Here is a 25,983-nt window from a genome sequence, read left to right on the forward strand (position 1 = left end):
AACACTTGAATACCCTGAACTCTTAAAAGTAGACACTTGGGTCCACCTACTAGTATTCTGTCAGTTAAATATTATATAACGGCAAAAATACCCTTATTATATACTTCTGACATCATTCTCAAGTAACCAAACATCTCCCTACAATGACGTTCTCACATGGATAGTAAATAATACATTCAAATTTTTCGGCAACTGTATTCTTTGATGATGATTTCACTCTACAAAATAATCTGAAAAATGCACGAGAAGGTATGGGTATTTTTGACATTATATAATGAAAAATGCAGAAGAGTATTCAAATTTTCCAGACGACCGCATTGATGATTTTACGTACGTAAAATTCAATCAAGTTTTAACATCTCTCTGGTGGTTGATAGTTCATAACTAAACTTCATAAACATTCACTACCTATATTTTTGAATCTCCCTCACCTAGACCTTGGAAAAACCCTTATCGCCTGCAGCCAACATCCTGCTAATGTGATCTTAGTGAATCCCAACTTTCCACTGTTTCTTGCTCTTGCCTTAATTACGGGAGGCAACCACAGATTGAATTATGAATCTAGTTTGCTGCACTTGTTTGGCATGCATTCGTTGTACACTTCCATCAATTTTGGATCCGTTTGGTTTGTAGTTGGAATCAGAATTAGAATTAGAATCAAAGTCCCTTGGGACAGAAATCAGAATGGTCTATTCTCCCACTTGTTTGGATCAGACTGCAATTAAAATGTATTTTTCGTTTCAAGGGAGGGAGAGGGAATGGCCATTCCCTCAAATGGGAGAATGCCATTCTTCTAGAAATGAGAATTGGGTTCTGATTCCATCCATCCAAATGATTGGAATTTAGTATTAGATCTCTATTCCCATGAACCAAAAGGACCCTTTGTGAAAGATATACTTATGGGTTCCATGTTCATCATGTATATTTACATAGAAGTAATGGGAATGCCTTGTACAACCTGACTTCTCTTAGACCACCCATCCTGCTTAAGGTTGGGCAGTTCAATGCTGTTAATTAAGCTCAGGCTGACCCTTCTACTTGTTGGGTTCAGTTTAGTTAGCATTAAAGCCAGTCCAACCTGCCAAGTTGCACATGTATTATACAGAGAGAGAGGCTGGCATACATGCCATAAAATCACAATTTTGACCATTCTTTTGAGGATGGTTTTCAAAATCAGACCAGATCGGACAGTCGGACTGGAAAAACAGAGAACCGGTCAGGTGATTGGTTTCGTTTTTCTCCAAAACCAAATATTTGCAAAAAAAACGTTGATTTGGTCAGTAAACTGCTGATCCAGGCGGTTGAACCGTTCAACGGTTTGATTGTGTTTTATTTTTTTGTCAGAACAGGTCGACTGTTCAGTTCAAATGGTCGGATCATTCGACCCAGGAACCGAACCCCTAACCAGTTCGTTATCCAGGTTGGTTTTAAAAACTTTGCTTTTGAGTATACAAAATGCAAAATCTATAGTGCATTTTATAGAAATTGCAGCAAAGGTAAACCTACTAGTGATATATGTCACAGTGGGCTTCAATGGTGTGAAATGTAAAAGAATACCTTGTATATAACTAGTGGTGGAGGGGGGCCATGGCCCCCCTATATCTTAAAAGTTCCCATAATCCCCATTTATATTCCACTTATATTTTGGTTCCCATCCATGTTTATTGGCTTTCGCCCCCTAAATAAAAATTCTAGTTATTAACCAATGAAAATTTATATTTGATGATGCCAATGGCTCAGTTGATAAGTTCTCTAGCTGTAGCAGTCCTAGCAGAGACTTGGGATCAAATCCAGCTGTTGGAAGGGTTGGGGCTTATAGGTCAGCTAGGATCTCCCGTAAGCTAAAGCTCTGGGAGCACAGCATCCAGGTGCATATTATGCATATTGGGAATATATCTCTCTTACATGTATGTTAAATTCATGGAGAGATGTTTCTAATGTATGTGTGATTAGATGAGTGTGCTTTCATTTACCATTTCTAACTTGAAAGTGGTTAAATCTACTTACCTTTAAGTCTCTCTCACGTTATGGCTCAGAGTTAATCTTTGATACCTCAGAATTCCAATTCGATATAAAATCTTGATCATGCACATGGAATGGCTATATATCACTTATCAACTAGTGATATTTATGACCATGAAAAAAATTTGATGATGAATCACTTCAATCATGTATGGATGCCTGATACCAACTGATGGTGACTCAGTTGGTAGGGTTTCTGACTTATTGTAGCAGAGACCTGGGATCAAATACCCATGCCACTAGTGTTGTGGGTTAAGGGGATGGGGATGCACTACTCCCCCGTTGTGTAGTCTCATGAAGCAATAATAATAAGAAGAAGAAGAAAAATTCGAAATTAATACCCTGTACTTTTAGGGATAGTCTCAGTTTCCAGTAGTATTGAATAGATGGGAGCTTTATATGTTAAAAGCATCCTGAGGTCCAAATTGGGTAAAATGTGAACACTGATAAGCGGCTTTAAGCAATTCTTCATCGTTCCATGTGTCACGGAAGGTCTCATAATTGACAAAAAGATCTATTACAGTTGATATGCAGATCTGTTTCCTCCACTCTTCTGTATGTGGGAAGTCACAGTTATCTCCATACTTATCGCAGTACTGCAAGAAACACAAGGAAAATGTTAGGGAAATTTTAAATATTAGAGATGTTCTTACATCAAAAGTACGAGATTTCAATGTCTAACATTCAGTATCATGTATGAAACACAGATATGCATAGAGAAACCAAAAGAACTGTTTATGTGGTTTATTTATTTATTCTGAGTTTCTACAGTTGAATGCAACTGTTTGATACCAAATTCATCCTCCCCGTACTCAGGCAAACACAATTCCATTTTCCAAGCTCAGTTTGACTCGGATCATGACCAACATTTTAACCCAGATTAATTCCCTTAAACATGACTCAGTGCAGACACTGGGCTAAGAAAAGGAAGAAGAAAAAAAGATCAATAATGAAGTAAAATATAAAGGAAAGTGGATAGAGATTTGATACCTCAAAGTCTCCAATGTCGTGGGTTTTGTGCTTCGGTATGCCTTTGGCCTCCAAGGAATGATAAAATTTACTAATGGACTGCATCGTTTCATCCCATGATGGCAGTGTTCTTTTCCCAGAAAGGAGTTGAGCTATCCATCTTGCTTGTGATTCAAAGAAAAGACAGCCCAGGATCTGCATCATTTCATTCCATGGTAACAGATGATTCAGAGAAAGGAAATCCCAGGATAAAACAGTTGGTAGTTTTGATAATTGACATAGTTGGGAGTATCATATCTCATGTACAGGAAAGAGAGAAGCCAAGACCTAAGAGTGGTAAATTTCTCTCTATATCATCTCTCTCTCTCTCTCTCGTTTGGTTTATCTCCAAATAGTTGATGTTTGTAACCTCTCTCCTCCCCACACTAAATCCATCTTTTTCTCATCTTAAATCTCTAAGGCTATGTTTGGTTTGAAGGAAAATGCAAGGAAGGGATAGGTAAGGAAACCTTGTATATATTTCTCTTTCTTTCCCTTCCTTTCCCTATCTTTTCCTTCAAACCAAACATAGCCTAAGGGATCCCTCTGCTCTATAAGGTAGGGGTATAAAATTGATAGTTAGGTAGAGTCAGAAACCAGCAAAACCCTTCCTTAGGCAAGGAATGAAGCTTCAGCAAGGTCCGGCCATAGACTTTGTTGAAGGCCCAACTTTGCCAACTGAAACCCCACCTAAGCTAAACCCAACAATACTCAGGAATGGATAGCTTGGGTAGATGTGGCTGGGATTGAGCAAGTATTGAAAATTTTCTCACTGGCTAGGGCCTAGGGGTGCTCATTAATTTCTGCTCCAATTTGATCAATAATAAAAGAGAAGGAAATTACCATTCTAGGAATACCCACAAAAGAAAGAGAGGGAGCAAGAGATGGTGGGAATGTATGCTCATACAATGGTCCCACTCTGTTATCATCCACTACTACCATTCCTTTGGTGTCAAGAAATGGGAATGAATATCAATACCTGCGTAGAAAAGGTATATATTAATATTAGAGAATTTATAACCATACAATAGAATTTCCATTTCCATATATATAATTAAAATGAAAACTTGGATGGAAAACTATGAGGCCAATTACCCTGTACAATAAATAATGGAATCTGCGATGACCCAAGAGCCATCTTCGAACAAAACCCGTCCATCTTCTTGTACCAACTCTATCTGCATTTCATAATTTCCTTTTGTAATTTTTGATAAATATATTCATGTTGTCGAGGAAGGCATTTTTCCAATTCGACCAAGTTGGACTAATTTCACTTTGGCTATTTGTAAACCAACCAAAATGGAATGACCTAATCATGCATATATATTAATATTTTATATTTTAAATATAAATTTTAATATGGAAAAGTGGAAAATTTCCCATATTTCTTAGTCTAAAATGTTTTCTATCATAAAACTAATTTTTTAATTTATTTTTTTAATAATTGCACTATAATTTTTAAAATTAAATTTATTTTTAAAGTTTAAATCTTTTGAATCAATCGACCAAACCAAAAAATCGACCCAGACCGATACAACTTGAGTGGGTCGGTTTTCACAAAAATGTTAGTCGGTTTCAGCTAACCAACTCCCCAACCTGACCAAGTCAATTTGGTTGGCCAAATAGCCTACGACTGAACCGAACCAACTCTTGAACACTCATAGTTTCATCTAAATTAATAGTCTCATCTTTGATAAATAACAATAGTTTAATCTCCAATAATTATTGAAAATTTATAGCAAAAATACACAATTATTGAAAATATATTGATAATGAAAAAAATACAATAAGTACTAAAAATATATTAACTTAGTCAATAAATAGTATAATCTCAAATAATAGTTTAATCTCTAATAAATATTAATTAAACAATAAGTTATAACAAAAATACAATAAATTAAATTTAAAAAATTCAATAATAGTAGTTTAATCTCCAATAATGAATGAAAGTTTTCTTTTAAATAAAAAAATAATATTTTTTTTAAATATTACTTTTATTGATATTAAGGCCCAAAAGTTTCCCTTATATACTATTATCCCTTAATTTTTTGCCTTATGCCAATATTCTTGTGTCCTTGAGGAGCAATTTGTTTTTGGTGGGTTCACTAGTGAATGTGGGCAATTTTAAATGATGATGGTGATAGTAATAAGGTGAAGGTGTGTTAATATAATAATAGACTGGCCATGAAAGCTAAATCAGAATATTTTAATATAATAATAGATTCATCATAATAGTTTGAATGCTTGCAAATGGTAGTTGTCCAAATGTTTTAATATAATCGTTGAATTAGGACATAAAGAAGTATAATAAAAAATTCAAAATATAGATATCTTCTTTTTTATCTTATTTAACCTTTTATTTCCATTTGCACATGCTTGTTCCCTTACACTAATAGTTATAATTCCTGTTTGTAAGAGTAATTGTGGATCAAAGTCCTAAAATACAAATATGGACCATGGTTGCTCCAGCATTGTTAATTACCCCCTGTGTAAAAGATCAAAGATAATTTATTTGCACTTGGTTGCATGTGAAGATTATGGATAAAATGTATATAGTAGTTTTTGAATTTATCCATGAAACCAATAACATCGGATTGCTTTGATTTCCTTGAAAACCATCTTATTATATATATTCCAATTCTCAAGTTGCATTAATTTTCAATGAAGCTCCATATATAGTTGGGTCTCCAGCAGTGGAATTGGGTGGAGGGGTTGCGGGCGGAACACCAAGATTATTATTGCTTTATTCGAGATGGTCATGTGGTCTGAGAGCCATGAAAATTGCAGCATATTGTCGAAGGCGTCGATCATCCCCATTTTCTTGTGGCTGAACCACCAATCTTCTAGTCCTCACCATGTATCGGCGCCAAGCAAGCTGTATGTTCACGGCAGCCCATGTCCGCCAATTTGATGAATAATACCTTGTCGTCCTTTTAAGCTTGTCATTAGCAAATTTGTAACGGAAATGATCGGTAATATATCGGAGGTGATGGGCGTCTAGACCAAACGCTTCTGTTGCCTCTACACAGACGAAGGTGGCCGATGAGGCGGGGAGGCGGCCGATAAATGGGCGACGGAGACACCATGAAAGTAGCTCATCCCCTAGAAAATTCCCAGGGCCCAGCATGCATGTTGCTACCATGCCTTTGCTGAGGCCTTGGCTACTCTTTATATGCCCACGCACGATGAATACCATTCTTTGTACTGGGTCTCCTTCTCTGATTATCTGCAGCAACATAAATATAAATGTAAATGTGATGAGAATGAACTATGAACTGTATGTATTCAATATTATCTAGTCCTAGGCCTAGCCTCTTCATGTTTTACTTACGTACCTTCTCATCTTTAGAGTAGAAAAGGGGTCTAACTCTGTCACAGATGTTGTCCAGGATAAGATCATCCAAATTGTGGAACAAAGGCACCTGCATGCATGTGTACAATAAATATTCAATTGGGTTAACGTTAATTAATTTAGTTTGACAATATATCCTGCAATTGATCATCAGTAACCCAATTAGAAAATAAGCTTAGAGAAATGGTGATGCATGAATGGGAATGGGCTTGAGAGACTCGGTTTATCTGCATGCCTTACCTGCTTGATGAGATCCAAGCAAAGATGACGTTTAATGTCCCGCCTGAGTCCTTCTGGTAAGTCTTTGATCACTTCCATCTCGTCTTCTCCTCCCATAGCTGCCCACCTCTGTCGTTCGAAATGGCGAACCCTTTGTCTCAGACGCGAAGGCAACTGTCGCCTCTTCATCCACCATTCCATATCTCGACACCTCAGCTGCATTTTCCGCTTCCTTGCCATGACTGCATGCAAAAATACCTATACCAACATTCGCCCATTGCAGTTAGCTAGCAATTTGGCATAGAAGATGATGGATCAAAACGTGGTGGGGAAGGGGAATTAAAAGTGTTGATTCCAATGGAGAGAGAGAGAGAGCTTCAATCAACTAATTAAAATAAAGAAAAAAAATATTAATATCAATGAAATTTCATCACAGCTGATTGATTACCTGAATATTCCCAATCAATAGAGTGAAGAGCATCAAGCCACTTAGCACAGTAATTATACTGAATATCACTTCTAGACACTCACTGGTAGGTTCAAGTATATTACCCATAGTACTGCAATTGAAGAAGGGGAAAGTTTAAGTAGTATTTGGTGTTAGAAGCGTATAAATATTAATTTATATATAGGATAGCATTTTGTTTCCTTTGTTTTAGCATTCTACGTACCTGAGGGTTATTAAGCCCCAGTATATGGGGTAGAGGATCTTGACTGCAACAGAATTGCTAGAAACAACAGGGAGTGCCCATTCATAGATCCCATAAGGGAATGGCCCATCACTATCTAAGCACACTGGTAAACTAGCAATTGCTGAATCGCCATGGCAAGAGCTCTTCATGAGTGTTGATGCTAATGGAAGCCGGTAGCAGACTTCCTTGGCGCAAGCCAAAGACAGGTTGCACGTTGTATCTCTACGGCAATGTTGTTTAAGGCATGACGCTACACGTTGGATGGCAAGGATGTACCAGCAACCCCCTGTAACCTGCCAACAACATTAATTAAGGACAACTTTTTTAATTTTTTGCTTGCTCCTAGCCTTAGGGGTGAGCATTAATTATTTGGTTTAAATGGGAAAACGGAACAGAAAATTTTAGTTTTGGACCTTTTGGTTTCGGTTTTCAAAATTAAAATTTCAGCTTAACCATAAAAACAATTAATTGAACTTTAGTATATTATATTTTTATTGTATTAAAATTACATTTTAATCCAAAGTTTTTGAATAAACCAAATACTCGCCCCTATTTGTTCCTGAGAAATTAAATGTTGTTTTCAAAATTACCATGTTAGAGAAAAACAAAAACATGTTCTCTAACCTTGTTTTTGTTTTGAGAAGTGAAAATAAGAGGAATTTGTCTCTAATAAAAGAAGTTATGCTTTTGAAACCATCAAAGTTGTGTTTTCTAAAATTAGAACAAATTTTCACCCTTCCTTCCAACTTTTGAAATCAAAAAGCACATATACAACCAAGGACATGTTTTCCATTTCTGTTTTCAACCCACATCACATGTTTTTGATTTATTTTTGGAACTGGAAACAAAGAAAAAACAATTCACTTGGAAAATCCAAATCCACCCTTAGATTTTTGCTTCTGAAATTCTAAGTAAGAATTGCAAGTGCTCTGACTAATGCAAAGGGAAAAATTAGGTGGACATAATGGAAGAGATATGGAGTAACATAATTTCTCTACTCTTTATAGCTCCTAAGGTTGTTTGCTGATGATCTGTTGGGCACCTGGTAATGCAGGCCTGGATATACAACACAGCCTTATCAAATTTCATATAGGGATCCAAACACAATGTGGTTGTTGATGGATCAGGCAATTTTTGACATAGACTATGGACTGTTATGTGACACATCAAAAAAGCAAAAAAAGAGGCTGCATTTAGCTGAAAGGGATATTGAAAAAGTGTATGATATCTATTATGAGAAGAAACTAAGTTATGGTTCAGAAATGTAAACAAAGTAAAATGTAATACTTACATGAGAAGCAATGAAGTAGGCAATGACATTAAGGCCGAAACCCCACCAAATGGTGCCGAACACATAACCAGTAACCTTCTGCATTTTCCTCATAAGGTAAATGCTGTGGTAGATCTTTGGGAGAAACTGGAATAAGAATGCTAGTATAACGATTGTCATTATCATCTTAATCCTCTCCTCCCTCAACAGTTTTGGCAATACCAACCAGAAAATTGTCTGCATTAATTACAGAGTCAGATACAAGATCAGATCAGGACACAATAAGTAGATAAAAATTAAACAACAAAATCAAAATGGTATATGATCACATATTATTGTTGATTAAATGTGAGATGGTTCATGGTGGTCATTCTCTAACCTCTACTACAGTAGGTAGATACATCATGCCATAGTTCTGAAACTCGGGTGAGTCGATCCAAAACTCAGCCGAGTCCTGAGTCCTGACTAGTAGTTCATTCTCTGGAACTAATCAAGTTACTTGAGTTGACTAATAACTCATTAATCAGCCGGTTCAGCCTGATCCAATCACCCTCTGAATCTAGTTTGTTCAACATTTGATATGATTTTGTTTAGTGGGCTTCTAGGTTATAATTGGTATCAATGGCATTTGTTTAGTAAAGTAATAAACATTTGATATGATTTTGTTTAGGTTGCATTTAGCATTAGGAGTTAGGACTTATCTCCTTTTTGCTGTTAAAATGCCCAATGAACACTGAGTTTTTAACTATATAAAAAGGAGTTAAAATAAGGAATGCCAAATACAACCTTAATCGGGACAAAATCTACTTTAAAAATGTTTAGGTAATTCAGCACCACCAGATGCTATTACAGGCCACATGTGCCAACAGAAAAAAAAAAAAAAAAAAAAAACATCATTTTTAATGTTTTTAATAAACGGTTTCTACATAATTTAATTTGAGAAAAACGTTATCAGTTCAACCATACAATGAACTTTTCCTAATAAGCTATTCTAATCTGCCACGTCATCATGAATTTAAACGCGTCAAGCCACGTGTGACTCACCCGTAGGTAAACATCTCTGCCCCACAAGACCCACAGCACAACGGCGCTGTGGGGCGGAGATGTGAACACGTAACGCATTCACATAACGTGAACGAGTTCTGTCGCTTCATGCTTTTGATGCGTGGCGTTTCTACAAATTCTTCTTTCTTCTTCAAAAGACAAAAAAAAAATGGGGACAATTTTAATTTTTAAATCTCAAAAAGGGAAATTATTATTATTTATTAATTGTTATCAAGTAATTATCATCACATTCGACTCCCCAAGCACATCTCCCACACTTGATCATTAGGAGATGTTCATAATACATCTCAGCGGATTCCGGATTCCTTCGTACAGGAGGGAAGGGTCCCATAAACTTGACAATATCGTGCGGTCCAAATCCAATTTCAATCCTCCACGTAGGAGATGAGAAACCAACCTATAATAGACCACATGTTTCTCGCTCTTGCCTACTGTGAGTGACAGGAGCAGGCTAACGTGGAAAAGAAAAGTTGAAAAGTGTGGAGCATCGAGATCCGGAGTCGAAACGATGGTAATGTACAGTTGGACTGACGGGTACAGCCCAGAAATCGAAACGTGCTTTTGCCCTTTGAAACGATGGTTATGTACATTTGGCATCATCGCTTCCAGGAAGGAAGCTTCCTTGGTCCATGCCACGTGTAACTCGTGCCTCCTTTTCTCCCTAAAGAGAAAAAAGCTAATTTTATCCGTAAAAGCGAACAAGTTCGAATTATCTACAGTTCCACTTGTGTAATATGTTGTCAAATCGGGATGTGGACACGTCATGCGACGTACTCTTGAATTTGATGTTCCCGTTCTGAGAATTAAAACGATGGGTGATTGGACAAATGGGCCCCACAAAGAATCACGCAGTACAACCTAATTTAACCATCCTCAATTCCCAACCAACCGTGCATCGGGATTTCCACGTCGCTTCTCGCTGGAATGGAGACAGGAGTCACAGGACATCTATTAGGTGTCAGTGCAACAGAGATGAAAACACGTCAGTCTTCACCGGTCAAGGGACGGTGGAGATTGAGCAGCTTCATGTCGGTGGAAACACAGTTAACAGTGTTTGAGTTTCTGAGCCGCTTCGTGAAGCGTGCAGGCAAGTGTCCTCGTCTCCTCTTGCTTTATCAATATCAGAGGACAGAGGATCTCTCCTCTCTCTCTCGTATTTTTGTCTGGCGGAATGCTAGGAAGGTTAATCCTGGGCTGGGCATTTGGACTGCAGTTGGACCACAGTCAAACCAGTCCATGGATTTTGAGCATTGGGCCCTTATCCTTTTCTTTCTTTCTTTTATGGAAAGGCAGAAAGGTATGTAAAATGTAAGTTAATAATTACTATTAATGAGGGGTTGAGATTCTAGAACCAACCTGGGGCACGGGAAGGATGACGAAGGCGTCGAACCAGAACCCCTTGAGCGATCGCACGTAGTGAGACGCAATAGCACGGGCGTCCCAGACGAGCTTCCCGCAGCCGATCACGAGCGACTCTCTGGAGACGTACGCCAGTCGGAATTGGAGCCACAGGTGGCAAAGATGCACCGCGTCCACAAAGGTTCGGAGCACAGTCAGGATGGCTGCCAGCCCTCCGTCAATGTAGAGACAAGGGGCCCCACCCCGGCCGATGGACAGCGCATAAAAGAACAGAGGATCGATGGCCAATGCCATGGCTCGAGCCAGCAGGATGGCACGGTTCCATCTCTGCACCCGCTTGCTACGAGGGTCCAGCACCCGGCCGAACACCCATCTCGAGGTCCGCCGTTTGTTGGACACTGTCTTACGAAGCGACTTCCGATCCGGCGACGCCCCATCATCGGAATGGCTTTGAATCGGAATCAACGACGACCCTGCAGAGGCCTCCCACTCGGGTGTGTGGGCTCGATCGCAGCTCGTTGAGTGGAAGGCAGGCGCACCCACTTGCGTGCAGGCGTAGCACTCCACCGAGTGTGAGCTGGGGTTCTCCTCTTCCTCATCGTCACCTGCACCCAATTGGTTCTTCCGGAATTGAAGTAACACTCCAGGCCACCTGTTCATCATCATCAAACAACGAAATATTCAATGACGAAATCAGAATAAAATATTTTGGGTTTAAGGAAACCCAAAAAAAAAAAAAAAAGCAAAAGTAGTTGATCGGAGCCGAGTTAACCTTCGCAGGGAGATGAGGGATTCCGGAAGTGCGGGCATATTTGGAAGAGTGGAACCATGGGAGAGCAGGCCGCAGGCGAGGTGGAGATAAAAAGAAGAGGAGAGTTTGAAAAGGCCTGCTGCTAATTATTGGCCAAGGACGAGATCTTAATATATCAAAGACAGAAGGTTTGGAAGAGAGAGAGAGAGAGAGTAGCTTGAGGGTTGAGGTAGTTTAGCTCATGGGTCTGTCATGTAGCACATGAAGAAGTGTCGTGACTCGTGATCGTATGGATGAAGAAAGTCAAGAAACGCTAAGAAGAAGAAGGTGTTACAGAGGAATAATAACAATCCCGCCATTTGTCCCCGTTTCCTCGGGCACTAAAACTTTATAATTTCACTTCAATCCTTGAGAAACTTCTATTTTCTTTGTGCGGTAATAAATTCATCCCGTACTGAGTACGGCGGAAAGTATATGAATCTATTTCATTTAGACCCACATAAGTGCATTCTGTTTGGGACCCATTATAAGTTTTTTTTTTTTTTTTATTTGATTAGATTCATTAATATCAACTCACATTTTATGTTAAATGAGGCCCACTTTAATGTAACGTCCTCAAAACCGGATTTTTATTTTAGGTAATAAATTAAAGGGTAAATTGCTGAAACCTCCCCTTAAAGTTTATGGTGGTTGTTGAAACTTCTTTTCAACTTTGATAATTGTAATTACTTCTTTAAATTTATGCTCCTGCTAGAATGGCATTCTCCCAAATGGTTATTCCCTGCTTTTCTTTTGGGAATGAAATCCCATTCCTGCTGATTTTAATTATCATTCCCATTCCTATTTGAACCAAACAGATTATGAGAATGGATCATTTCGATTCCAATTTTGGAGGATTTCGATTCCAATTCTGACTGCGAATCAAACAGATCCTTAGTTGCAATTAGACCTCTTTTGCTAGAATCTGCTAAAAAGAGACATGGAAATGTCTAAAATATCGATACAATTGCTTTTAACCAAAATATTTATTTTTTAAATTTTATCTTCATATGAATCGTTAGCTAAACCTTTATAATCTCTTTTCTGAATTTGATATATTTTCCAAATTTACCCTTGATGTCGATCCCTCAAAGGTAAACCTATAACTTTTAAAACTCTTTTTTTTTTGTAGAAACTAGCCTCAATGGTAATTGTATGCACATTTTGGATATTTTTGTGTTGTTAGATATTTTTGGATATTAAGTTTTATTTATCAATAAAACATATGCACCAACTTTTTAATTTTAAAAATTAGAAACGACAAGATTTTAAAGTTCAATTAAGACACATGTCACCTTAAAATTAAGGGTTCATTTGGTTTGTGGGAATAGGGGTCCAAAATCGGAATCGGAATCTAATTGTTTGGTGGGTAGAATCAAAATCCCATTCTCATTCTTGGTGGAATAGAAAATAACATTCCTACTAGGAGTGAGCATGGGCTGGTTTGGTTTGGTTCCATGGTAGAACATGGAACCTACCTTACAAGAGTTCGTTCTAGGTCTTGGAACTAGAACCTACCCTGTGAAGGTCAGTTTTGGCCTTGTTGGTTTCGAGGTCAGTTCAAGCGTCTATCCTTGAAGGCTGTTCTTTCTTTACTCTCTCCCTTAAAAACATACATGTTCTTCAAAAACTTGATTTTCAATAAATATAATATATAGTTTAAAAGTTATGTTATCTTTTTTGATTAAATTAAGTAATTTAATATGTAGATTATCATAATATATTAATATATGATTTAAAACTTATCATTATAATTTAAATTTTGTAAAATCTCTCTCCTCTTCCCTCTCTCTTTCCCCCTTTTCTTCTTCTCTTTCTCCTTCCTCTTCTTCTCCTTCCTCCATCTTCATCTCTGCCTTGACGATGAACAGAGAACTACCACTGCAACTTCTAGCAGTGGTAGCTCAAATGCATCTCTCTTCTCTCGTTCTTCCTCTCCACCTCCAACCTCTCTCTCTCTCTCTCCCCCGTTTTCTTATCTCTTGTCACCGTCGATTCGTCGTTGCTACAACGAAAATGGGCGCAACAGCGACAACCGGCATTGACCTTCTCCACCTCTGGCTAGGTCCCTTCTCCGGTCTCTCTCCTCTTCCCTCTCTCTTTCCCCCTCTTCTTCTTCTTCTTCTTCTTCTTCTTCTTCATCTCTGTTCATTGTCTTCTTGATAGTGAACAGAGAATTACCACCGACAAAACCTATTGGTAGAGCGGAGCATGTTTTGACTAAGGTAGCGATCAATTGCTTTTAGTTCTCAGACATTCTCAGTGAATGGTGAATGGTGAAACCTTCACTAGAGTGAACGGTGAATAGACAAAGAGCGGCGATCTCTCTCTCTCTCTTGATCAATTGTTTTCAGTTATCGAACATTTTCAGTGAACGGCAAAACCTTCACACCAGAGTGAATGGTGAATGGGCAAAGAGAGAAGACTGGCTTGATGGATTCGATGAAGGCCAGGATGGTGCTTGGAAGTTGCAGCAGCCGCCATCACCTATGACGATGATGGTGCTTGGTCTCTGTTTACGCGTGTTCAAATTCATCAGAAAGCTCCTCCTTGTTTTCGGGAGAGAGAAAATTACCTAAGGGTAAAATGAACATTTCCATCCCTTCTATTACGATTTAACAGTCATGGTAATTGTCCGAAACAATAAGGATAACGTAAGACAATAGTTAAACAAGAAGGGTATAATTAGTCAATTAGCTAAACAATAAGAATAGTTTAAGAAAATTGTCCTTTTTTAAAAAAAAAATATCTGATTTCGCCAATTAATCAAACTTTATTAATTATTTTTGTAAAAAGTCCTAAATCCAATATATCCTAAATTCTATTAAATCTCTAAGCAGAAAAAATGTGATAACGCAATTATATCTAACCGCACATTAGAAACATCTTTTATGGGGAGATGAGATGATCCTATTGTTGTATGACTGAATTTCGTGCCATCAGCATGTATGACATTTTTACTGAAAACAGATCCCGTGGCCAATAAAACACGAACCTGATAGCAATACAAACCAAAAAGTAGATCTCCAAGTGATTTGAATTTAAAATATAATAAATGGAAATCGTGCAACATATGTTTTATTTGCAGTGGAGGAAGTAAATGCAGAAATGGTGGTGGTAACAAATGTGAGCTACACACTTCTTGCCAATTAACAAATTGGAGAAATTGTAAATGGGTTAGTTGAATATCTGTGTTGTAATTTATTGGATGATGGTCACAAGAATCTTATGCAGCCATGGTTGTAGCAAATGTGGATTCTCCTCAAATTTAGAAGTCGGTAAATCATTATACGAGGTTTCTTTTTATCATCCATCGAAAGAGATGGAAATATAAATAAATTTGTATGGGAGATATTCTTTATGTGTGGTTGGATGCTATGCTATTAGAGTATTTATACGGTTTTTATTTATAGAAAATCTGGCTGCCCACATCATTCCCTATGGGCGGACAAAACCTAACCTGATTATAAACGGGTGTATGTTTGTTATTATACTAAACCATATAAAATTAGAAATGATTGATAAGTACAAAATTATCATATCCTTTCATCATAGGCAACAACTATATGGGGATGTTTGGAACCGTGGCTTTTTTTTTTTTTTTTTTCTGAAAAACGGTGTCATGTTGGATTCACATGGGCGTTTCAACAAACACCCATATATATGATTGTTTGGTTTACGCATTTTTTGGAAAAAAACGCTTGAACCATGGGCATGCCTTGTAAATCAGGACCCCACCGATGTATGAAACGTCAAATTTGGCGTTTCATGCATTGGTGAACCGTTGCCCCTAGCGGTTGACTGATTGGTGATTACATGTATCCTATGTGGTGCTTACCTCAGCACATACATGAAAAACGGTGATGATTACCTTACCAAAAAGCATATTGTTTGTTCACTGCCTACATGGCAGAAACACTCCCAAACAAAATCAAAGCGCTTTTTTTTTTTGTGAAAAATGGGTCTTGGAAGCATGAACGTTTTTTCTTGAAAATCGGTCCCAAAAAATGCCCATGCTTCCAAACACCATCTATGATGCTAGAGATGGAGACTTTGGATCTCCTGTTTATAATAACTCTACCCATGTATATCCACAATATCCTATCCGCGTGCACGGGAAACACCTCCCCATGCATAATACTATGCAGGAGGATGAGATATTCTCCATGTGTGTCTGAGATATTATGTAAGTAGATGTGGGCAGGAGATTCGAACTCAGAATCGGAAGATACTGGAAAAACTTGGTCCAATAAGAACCCCTTTAGGATTTGTTGAATATCTATTATTATTATTATTATTATTATTATTATTATTATTGAATGTGAATTTGATGAATATCCACTTGTTGGTTTATGACTTTTATGATGGTGGCTGATTAGTCGTTGCATCTTCTACTTTTTAGTATCATGCTTTTTCTGGCATCATAGTCAGATTAATGGTGACTACAAATCTCTTAGCTCCAAAACATGGTTTTCGAAGAAACTAGGACTCAATAATATTGGAATTTGTTTTGAATGCGAAACATCACATGAATTTCATTCAAACTCGGTGCAAAGTTAATAGAATTGGCTGTTTTTATTAGAAAGTAGAAACTGAATTAGCCACATACTTAGAAGTTAGATCAGTAGTATGATACCGGAAAGACACGATACTGGATTTACTGAAAAAGATCGACTCTTGACCAATTAAAACCCCTGAATTCTGATGAAAATCCACCTAATTGGTTATCACTTTTTTATTTAATAAGGTATTTATGAGTCAACTTTATTAATTAATACATGCCAACCACTCAAAGTATTTTGATTGTTTTTCGTCTTTTTCCATCATTTACTCAAAATTGTTGAACAAAAATCATTTTAAAATCTCATTAATTTCATAGTTTTGTATCAGATTTTTGATATATAATAATACTTTGGATTTTAGGAGATTTGTAATAGACAAATAAAATATAAGGGTGGAGCTATAGGGAGCGGAGGGGGGACCATCTCTAGGGTTGAGCAAGAAAAATTGACCGAAATCAAACAAAAAATCTAGTTAACTGGACCGGTTTCAGTTATTTCTGTTTTTCTAAATTTCGATTTCGGTTCGGTTTTTAAAATTTCGATTTTTATTCGATTCGGTTTTTAATCGAATAAGCCGAATGGTCACCTCTAATAATGAGGGCAAATTAATTTGTAATTGTCAAAAACTATCCCCCACATCAATGTACAAATAAGAATTGCAAGTAAAACCTTTTTACACATTACAAGTGATTTCGTTGACTCTTTGAATGGTTTTAAGACACAATTGATGAGGACATAGAAAGAGGGGGAATTAGGCGTCTATGATGTGAGAAAGATATGGTATCGGAAGAGTTTTGATCAATCAAAATCCACCTATGAATTTTGATAAATAACACCTGATTAATTACCATGTTTATGATTCTAATTTACTGGTGAGAAGTTTTTCAGATATCATATCTTTTCCATATCATAGTGGAATCCAGATATTAATAATGTTTCGAGTTAAAACAGTTATAAAATTTCTTAAGGCCAAGTTTAGAATCAATGCCGCTTCATGAGAGGTGTTTTTTTGATAAAAGGATGCTGTATTGGTATGTTGTTTTCTCATAAAACATTTTTTTTTGTGTGTGTGTATGGGCTGCTATTGCCAAATGGGCATTTTTTTTTAACACCACATCAATATATAAACAAGGAAACACCGACACCGAAAGGGCGTTTTCTCATACCACACCTTTCTCGATTTTCAAGGTGTGGGGTGAGAAAACATTTTTTTTTTTTTTGAAAAAATGTTTAAACAAACATCAAGCATGATCTATAAAATACCCATAAACTATATAATGGAGTATTTGTTTCCTCTATTGGCCGCTCATTTCAAAAGGCAGGCAGTCCCATAAGGTTGACAAATACCCATAAATTCTTCCATTGACAATTGAGAAGTGGGAGGAATATAGAAATAATAAAGTACAATCCTTGTCATGGGAATTATTTCTTTTATTTTTTATACCACGACAAGTGAAAAATATAATAATGAAGAGAAGACGGTCTGCATATAGTGTGGATATATGATGACAATGCCCTCCTCACACACAGTCACTGATCCTCACTCTTTTGTTTGATTAGAAATTAACATTTTTGTGGCCATACACCTTTAATAATTAATTAATTAATTAATGCATGCATGCAAAGGCTGTAGACAGTGCAGCTGATCAGGGTGTTGTTTGGCATTATCGCTGTCATTACACACGTTTGTTTGTTTGTTATTACCATGGCAGCAGCTAGAGTCTGGAATTATCCCTTACAGAACCCAACAAATTAACTTTGATTTTTCCAACTTCTCACATCACATGCTGAATTGCTGATCGACCATCATCACGACTAAAAAAATGAATTAAAATCCTAGCCAGAATTTCATGACCCATGCATGCAAGTAATGTTGTGTTCGTGTGTGTCCCATCACCCATGCATATCCATCTGTTTACAGCTTTTGCTACTTACTTTTGTCAGACCTTAATAAATTGGTTAGCTGTTGCAGCCAGCAACCCTTGGAATGTTCTCTGCTACCTACCTACGTACAGGGGCAGTTAATAGCTTCAGCTGGTTTTACTTTTACCCAGTTGCGATGATGGATGATATATTCACTTGTTTGTCCATAATTGTCAAGAGTAGAGAGTATTTAGTGACAATTAACTGAGAATTACCAAAATAATGCTCAAATCAAAACACTTTTTGGTTCATTAATTCTCGTTTGCCATGCGCAGCTCAAAGCTCAAAAGCAAAATACAGTGATGAGGAATGAGGAATGGGTTAACAGAAGTAGTACTTACTTCACAGTGGATGTGGACTGGAGATGAATTTAGAGAAGAGCAACTCTCTCTCTCTCTCTCTCTCTTTCTCTCTTTCTGTCTTGTGGAAGTTTCCCAAATGAAAGGACAGTACAACACATGCTTATTCAGAAGACGCAACTTTAATTAATTGAATTTATTCCGCACATTCTTGTATCAGAAATATGATCAAAAGGGTTTTGTCATGAATGCAACCCTGTTCTAATTTTTAGAATGATTATTGATGTGAAAAAATGTCAATGGAAAAGTATACTATTAAGAGATTCAGACACAAAAAAGTATGTAGTAATTAAATTGCATGAGAGAATCACATAGTTCCCATGCACACAAACACATTATACTGTTACAGATTTTGCTACCCACCCACCTTTGCTTATCATCTCTCATCTCTCATCTCTGAGAGAGAGAGAGAGAGAGAGAGAGAGAGGTTCTGTTTGCCTCATTATTCATTTTCATCATATCCACTTTAACGCGGTTTCCTTCACAAAGGGGTCTTGTCTTGTCAGAGGCAGTAATTGAGTAGTAAAGCCTACACTTCCCTTCATCCCCAAACACTCAACATATAATTGCTGACCTCAGTTCCAAGAAACTATCGAATCAGACATCCTCTGTGGGACCTTTAGTACTGTGTGGATGTTGCACTACTTTGTCCTCCATTAATTTCTCCATTGGTCCTCCCGTCGTCCGTCCCACTAGAATCTCCTCTACCTCCATTCAAACCTACACGAAATCACGAAATTTAGTGAACCCAAATCGTACACAGGCTCTAAATTAATAATTAATTTTTTTTTTTTTTTACAAAGAAAATGCTAATCAGAATGAGACTCTTCAACATTTTGATTAGACATCAATATATAGAATGCCAAACGTGTTTGGCATTTTTTATTCATTTTACTTTAATGTTTAATTATTAGCAAACTTGCACGATTAAGCATGCACTGAATTGGTGATGCTTTATGATTTTGAATGTCAGTACTTGAGGGAGTACTATTCTCTTTCTGGAAATTTATAATTTTATGTCCACTAGGTTATAAAATGCACACACCCTCATTAACATTGACAAGGACTATTTATTTCTAACATGAACCACAAACACGTCCTAATTGGAATGCTCACACAAGAATCAATAATAAGAAAGAGTAGGGAAGCTGATGCTGCCTTCATCATAAATAACCACTGTTTTAACTCAATCAAAACTTTTCTGCAAGTAGCAGACACATACAATATTTGTACAAATATCTAGACAAAAAGAAAAAGAACAAAAAAAAGACACATAAAAGCATGGTCTACCAGCTTATCAACTTGCCGATAGCAACCCTTGACCCAACATTACATATGACATATATATCCCAATCTTCCATGAGGCCGGCCATACAGCCCAATTAATCCAAGTAGTAATTACGGGAATGTTTGAAACCGTGGCCGTTTTTAAAAAAAATGGTGTTACATCGGATTTACATAAGCATTTCAATAAATGCCCGTGTATCTTATTGTTTGGTTTAGCCGATTATTAAAAAAACGGGTATGTCTCGAAAATCAGGACCCTATTGATGTATGAAAAATGGTGATGAAAATCACCTTATCAAATAGCATAGTATTGTTTATTGCCTACGTGGCAGAAGTTTTTTTTCTTTTTTTGTGAAAAACGGGTCTTGAAAATATGGGCGTTTTCTTTTTTTTTTTTAAATCTATCCCGAAAAACGTTCATGCTTCCAAACACCATGTAGGTCAAGAGGTACGTAAGACAACTAACCAGACCACCAGATAAGACAACTAAGCGACATTAATTAATTCTTCCATATTTTGATTGGTAATTTCCTGGCCTACCTAGCTAATACCCCCCATTAACTCCAGAAAAAAGTTTTAGCAAATTTGACTGTATCAGGAATAGAGATTCACTCCAATATAGCCCCCCGAAGAGGAAGAGGAAGAAGAAGATGATAAAGATGAAGAAGATCTGAATCAGTACCACCATATATAGAAATCCTTGGAATGGTTCCTATATCCAAGACTTTACACAGATATAATGATTTCTTTTTTGTCTCAGACGAAAAAAAAAAAGAGTTAGGCCATATATCCATATCTGTAACTATCCATAAAAGGATACATAGAGAAAGAGGTCCCTTGGTGGCCTTGTCTAAAAGTGACTTCAATCCATGCATGGAGATCGGTCCAGCAGTGATATTACTTCCAAATGAGGGCTTGATAGAGATGGCCTCCAATTCTCCTACATTTGAGCTTGGATTCTGTTCAGTTAAATCAACAAACAGTTTATTCAAAAGGGTTCTCATTAATTACCAGTTTAAAGCATAAAAGTTTGGAGGTATTACAGGAAAGGCTCCCCAATATTGTAACTTAGACAATCACATATAAGGCTATAACTTCACACCTCCCCATTTAATTATAATAATAGACCAACTTGCCATATTGATAACACACATATAGGAGAGAGAGAGATAGAGGGGCCCATTTAGCCCATTTGACTAAAACAAATAAAACACTAGATTAGGAGATACTTTCTGAAAAACCAAATTGCATAAATGGTAATGAGTATTGCCTATAGGCTTGGTCCTTCCAAGTATGAAATTCTAAATTTAGTTTTCTGCTTATAACTGCTACTAATAACCATTAATGATTTAGATATTTTAAGATAAACCAAGTGTGGTGATTCACTCATTTTCAAGGTAATTTGCAGTGAAAATATGAAAATAGATTGAAAAAAAAGAGTAAGTCATAATGGACTTATATATGGGACAAAGCATCGGGCCCACTCTCATACCAAGCAAAGTGAGTTAAGGCTTCACTGGGTGCACATCTAGATTAGCCCCAAGAACTCTCTTTTCAAACCCTTCAAATTGAAGAAAATAGATTCTATATTATTTGAAATAAAAAAGAAATGTTGATTGTTGAGAATCAGTGTCAACCTACATACACCAATATTACAACAGAAAGTAATGCCAAAAGAGCCCCTCACTCTGATTCAAGGAGTACTGATATTCTATAATTTTAGTATAACTATTTTGAAAAAACTAAAATGAAAATGTACTTTCTAGTGATCCATCCAACCCAACTTCAACTTCATCCATTAAGGAGCTCACAATCTAGGGATGCAAATAGATCAGATTGGATTCGAATTAAAGTATATTTGAATCCGATCTGACACTATTCATGTAAGATCCGATTGAATCTAATAAGACTCGATTTGAATTCGAATCCTATCACTAAGTCGGATCTTTGGATCTGATCCAGCATAAAGGCTTAGAAACTGTGTTTCACAAATGATAGATGAAACACCAGTGAAGGCCTTTGTTTTTTTGTTAAGCCCAATAAAGGCATGGTGGGTCAAATACTAATCTAACTCCAATTTAGGCACATAGGCATTGGTGTTTATTGCATATGAAACTAGTGTTTAGTTTCACCATTTATCAAATAAACACTAAAAAATTGAAACGCTTTTATTTATGTGCATAGGACATTTGGAGAAACGTCAAATTCGTGTTTCCCCCGATGCATAGGCATTTCTTGAAATGAAATGTTGATATATCGCACTTTATGTGAGGTGAAAAACAATTTTATGGGGTGTTACTTGAAACACCCATTAAATGTCCAATCAAATAGAAAAAAACAAAAAACATTTAAAAACAGTGTTTTTCAGATAAACGCTTATCTAAAAAACACTTCTCAAAAAACTCCCATGGAACCAAACATACGCTAGATGCTAGCATATGATTAGGCATCAACTTCTATGCATTCGAAATACCTAGGGGTGCCTCTAGTCTGAATTCACATCATTGTACAAAAAATTCTCTCTCCCAGACCAATATCAATCTGTCACACCAGCTTGTTTTCCTCATTTCAAAATTAAAGTGATTTTTTAAATGATGTGGCAGATTGCTATCAATCTAGGACAAAATTTTCTGTCCCAGGGACAGACGATGCAAGCTCCTCTAGTTTATCTTGGACAACTTGAAGTAATGTTTTTAACACTACCATTGACCTGGACGGTAAAACCGCTCAAACGGTTGAAAAGTGCGATTCTTATAAAACCTAGCATTATCCCAAAAACCATTGAAAAGTCAACAAAATAGTTGATATGGACGGTTGAACCGTTGAACCATTGCCTCGGTCACCGGGTCATGGGTTGTATACTAATTGTGTATGCAAATTTTGAAAGGCCATAACTTTGTATTCCGATGCCCAATTGAAGTGTTTTTTGTTTTTTGGGTAATTTTTTGAGATCTATGCATCCTAAGGCGCCAACCCCGCTATTTTCATGAAAAAAATCCCTTTTTTGGCCTCAAATCACAATTCTTAATATTTTTACATAAAAAATAAAAAACTGAATTAAATTACATAAATTAAATATAAAATAATACATATATCATGTCTAAAATATGTATTTGTGTATATATATAGACGGTGATATGGCACCGTCTGACGTATTCGATCCAGACGATTGAACCAATGACCCACAACCCAGAGGCAAAAATGATTCAGCCTTGGGATCAGTTTTTAAAACACCGACTTGAAATCCAAACTCAAATCAATTGAAAGCTTTCACCCTTTTTGCTGCAGGTCGAGAAGTCATGCTACAATTGGTGTTACAAACAATGCCTATTCATTGCATGGGTGTAGTAAAATTTCCCAAATTTACTCTTTCTCAAATTAAGAAGATTGAGGAACTTTTGGTGGAAATCCTTATAGGCAAAAGGGAGTATAAGTGGTGCTCTTGCCGCAATTTGTGCTCTCCAAAGTCACAAGGTGGGCTAGGTTTCCAGTGGGCTGAGCTTTTTAATTTATCACTTCTTAAGAAACTAGCTTGCAAATTTCTTAATGAAGGTAATAAGCTTTTGGTGACTTTGTGGAAGTCAGTAGCTCCCTTTCTCAGGTCATTACATCAACCAGTGTATTTTGTCAATCCCAAATTCCCAAATAGTGATTATCAAATCTCATTTGGCGGGTCCCTTGGAAACTATGGTCTAATGCCTGCCCAGGTCTCTGTTGTAGTGTGGTATCAAAAGGCTAATGAATTCAGATCATTCATGGAACCAACAGTTCCTACATTATCGGGTTCGGTTTATCACGACTGAACATCGTCAGATGGGCTCAAGTGTAGAGGTGTAAAGTGGAACGTGCCAGGTCGGCACGATATGGCCCGCGGGCAGTTCATGCAAAGTGCGGGTTGTGTCGTGTTGGCCTGTAAATCGTTATGGGCCGTGCCGCATTCTCTGATGAAAATTTTGGGGGTCAGTCCAGCACAGTTCATGGCCCAGGCCTATGTGGGCCCGTGTTGTGTTGTGGTCTGGGCTGGCCCGTGGGCTGAGCCTTACACCAGGTTGGGCCGTGTATCGGGCCAAAGCTATTTATTTAAAAAAATTGATAAAAATATGTATTTTATTAATATTATATATTATATATTATTATATAATTATAATTTATACAATGTTATATAAATAATATATATGGGTCGTGTCACGGGCCGTTCTGGACCGGACTGCGGGCTGGACTGTACTGCTCATGCACCTAAAACCCCAGGCCCAGCACGGCCTGCATGATCATGCCAGGCCAGTCCAAATTCATATCAAGCCACGGGAGATAGAGCCTGATTTACACCTCTACCCAAGTGGGACCATAGTGAATACTGGCGTATTCATTCTGACCCATCTCAACCCGGTGTGCATAATTTTATGTGCAGCTTATCCGGACTGATGAATGAAACCCAATTAGCCTAATTGGCTCCCTCCTGTATCGAACTGTGTTTTGGATTCAGGCAGCTTTCTGGTGGAAAGGTTCGAAAAATCAAAAGAGCCTTAGATGGGCTAGTTGGGATAAATTGGTATCCCCAAAATGTGAAGGTGGGCTTGGATTTAGACAATCCACTTTACTTAATAAGGAAAAATCAGCGTGGCGCTTTCTTAATGAACCTCAATCTCTTTGGGTTCAACAACAATGGGTTGTTTCCTTGGAAAACTCCAGCTTTGGCTTCCCCAATCTAGAAAAAAGCATTAGTGCAAATCTAAGGGAGTTCTATTCTAAAATTGGAATTCAATTTACTTGCATCATCCACGTTGAATGTGTGGAATTCTCTTTGGGTTAATTTTGGAAATACTTTGTGTGCCCCAATGGATCCACCTACTCGTGGAGGGAAAATTTTCAACTCTTCGGGACCTGTTCACCCCATATCGAACACTTTTTAATTCTTTGGAGGTTAGTCTCATATTGAACACTTATCTTTCAGCATTATCACTTAGATAAGTCCATTTGGCCACTTTCAATGAGTGGCAAATTCTCAGTTAAAAGCTTGTATTGTCATATCTGGAAAGAATCTCAGGTCAGTCTAGATCCTAACATTTTACAGGTTATATAATTGATTTGGCAATTTAGGCCCTGTTTGGCAATATTCTTATGTGTTCCTGTTCTTTTAGAAATTCCTATTCTACAACACGAATTATTTTATTTCTTGCTTTTCAAGAGTAACAAATACGTTTGGTAAATTGTTCCTGAAGAACGATTTTTTGTTCTACCAGAACAAAAACAGCGTTTGGATAATGAAATTATTTCTTAACATCATCAAGTTTCATCAAACTTGACTCAGAGGGAACATTACATCAAACAGGTAAGAGGAGAATTTGAGCAAGAAAACCAGTCCAAATGGCAACGTTTGTAAGATGAGTGATGAGATTGCAACTTCTTACAGAGGAGGTAACATTAATGGTTGTAATAGATTTTGTTAATGCGGTGGGAGCAGAAAACGATTTCAAAGGTGAATCTGGCCGGGGTTTAAAACAGATGCCAAAAACCATACCTGTTGATGCTTGCCGATGTGTTCCACTCTCCATCCGGTTGGAGTCAAGCCCAGATCATCCTTCATCTGAGATTTGCAGCAGCAAGTTTTGGAGGAATTCATTGTCGAACAAAAGGGTTTTCTATTGTTTAGTGCGAAAAATCAAAAACACCCCTTCTCTCACGTGGATGTCCATCACACATCTTCGTAAATATGGGTTAACGTAGTGAAAACCACACGTTCCCTGGGAATGCATTATTTGGAGCATCGATTTTTCACTCCCAAAGAACGTGGAATTTGGTTCTCATGCGAGAATAAGGTGTTTTTTTTTTTATTATACCAAATACATTTCTGCCCCATCAGAACACGGAGAACATGCAAAACATTTCAAGGGAATGTTACCAAACAAGGCCTTAATGTTCCTCCTAAATATAAACTCTTTATGTGGAGATTAGTGAGAGAGGTTTTGTGATCGGTAAGAGGAAGTTAGGTATGTTTGGTATTATGTCAGATAGTACACGTCTTTTTTGTCAGGACGAAGAGAATATTATCCATTTGTTTTGTCTATGCCCTCTTTC

At 37.2% G+C, this 25,983-nt stretch overlaps 1 protein-coding gene across 1 annotated transcript; it reads right to left on the bottom strand.

The window, feature by feature from the left end:
- Window positions 1–5,628: 5,628 nt before the first annotated feature.
- On the bottom strand, window positions 5,629–12,105 carry LOC104598533 (cyclic nucleotide-gated ion channel 2-like). The gene is made up of 8 exons (XM_010260655.3): window positions 11,760–12,105; window positions 10,985–11,639; window positions 8,585–8,800; window positions 7,273–7,586; window positions 7,050–7,161; window positions 6,623–6,859; window positions 6,366–6,452; window positions 5,629–6,256 (listed from the first exon to the last, which is right to left on the bottom strand). The coding sequence occupies exons 1-8, from the start codon at window positions 11,795–11,797 to the stop codon at window positions 5,774–5,776; spliced, it is 2,142 nt and encodes a 713-aa protein (XP_010258957.1). The 5' UTR covers window positions 11,798–12,105; the 3' UTR covers window positions 5,629–5,773.
- Between the last annotated feature and the right edge of the window lie 13,878 nt (window positions 12,106–25,983).

Source organism: Nelumbo nucifera, chromosome 3, assembly GCF_055504915.1.
Source record: "Nelumbo nucifera cultivar China Antique chromosome 3, China Antique-T2T, whole genome shotgun sequence".
In the NCBI taxonomy this organism is placed as follows: Eukaryota; Viridiplantae; Streptophyta; class Magnoliopsida; order Proteales; family Nelumbonaceae; genus Nelumbo; species Nelumbo nucifera.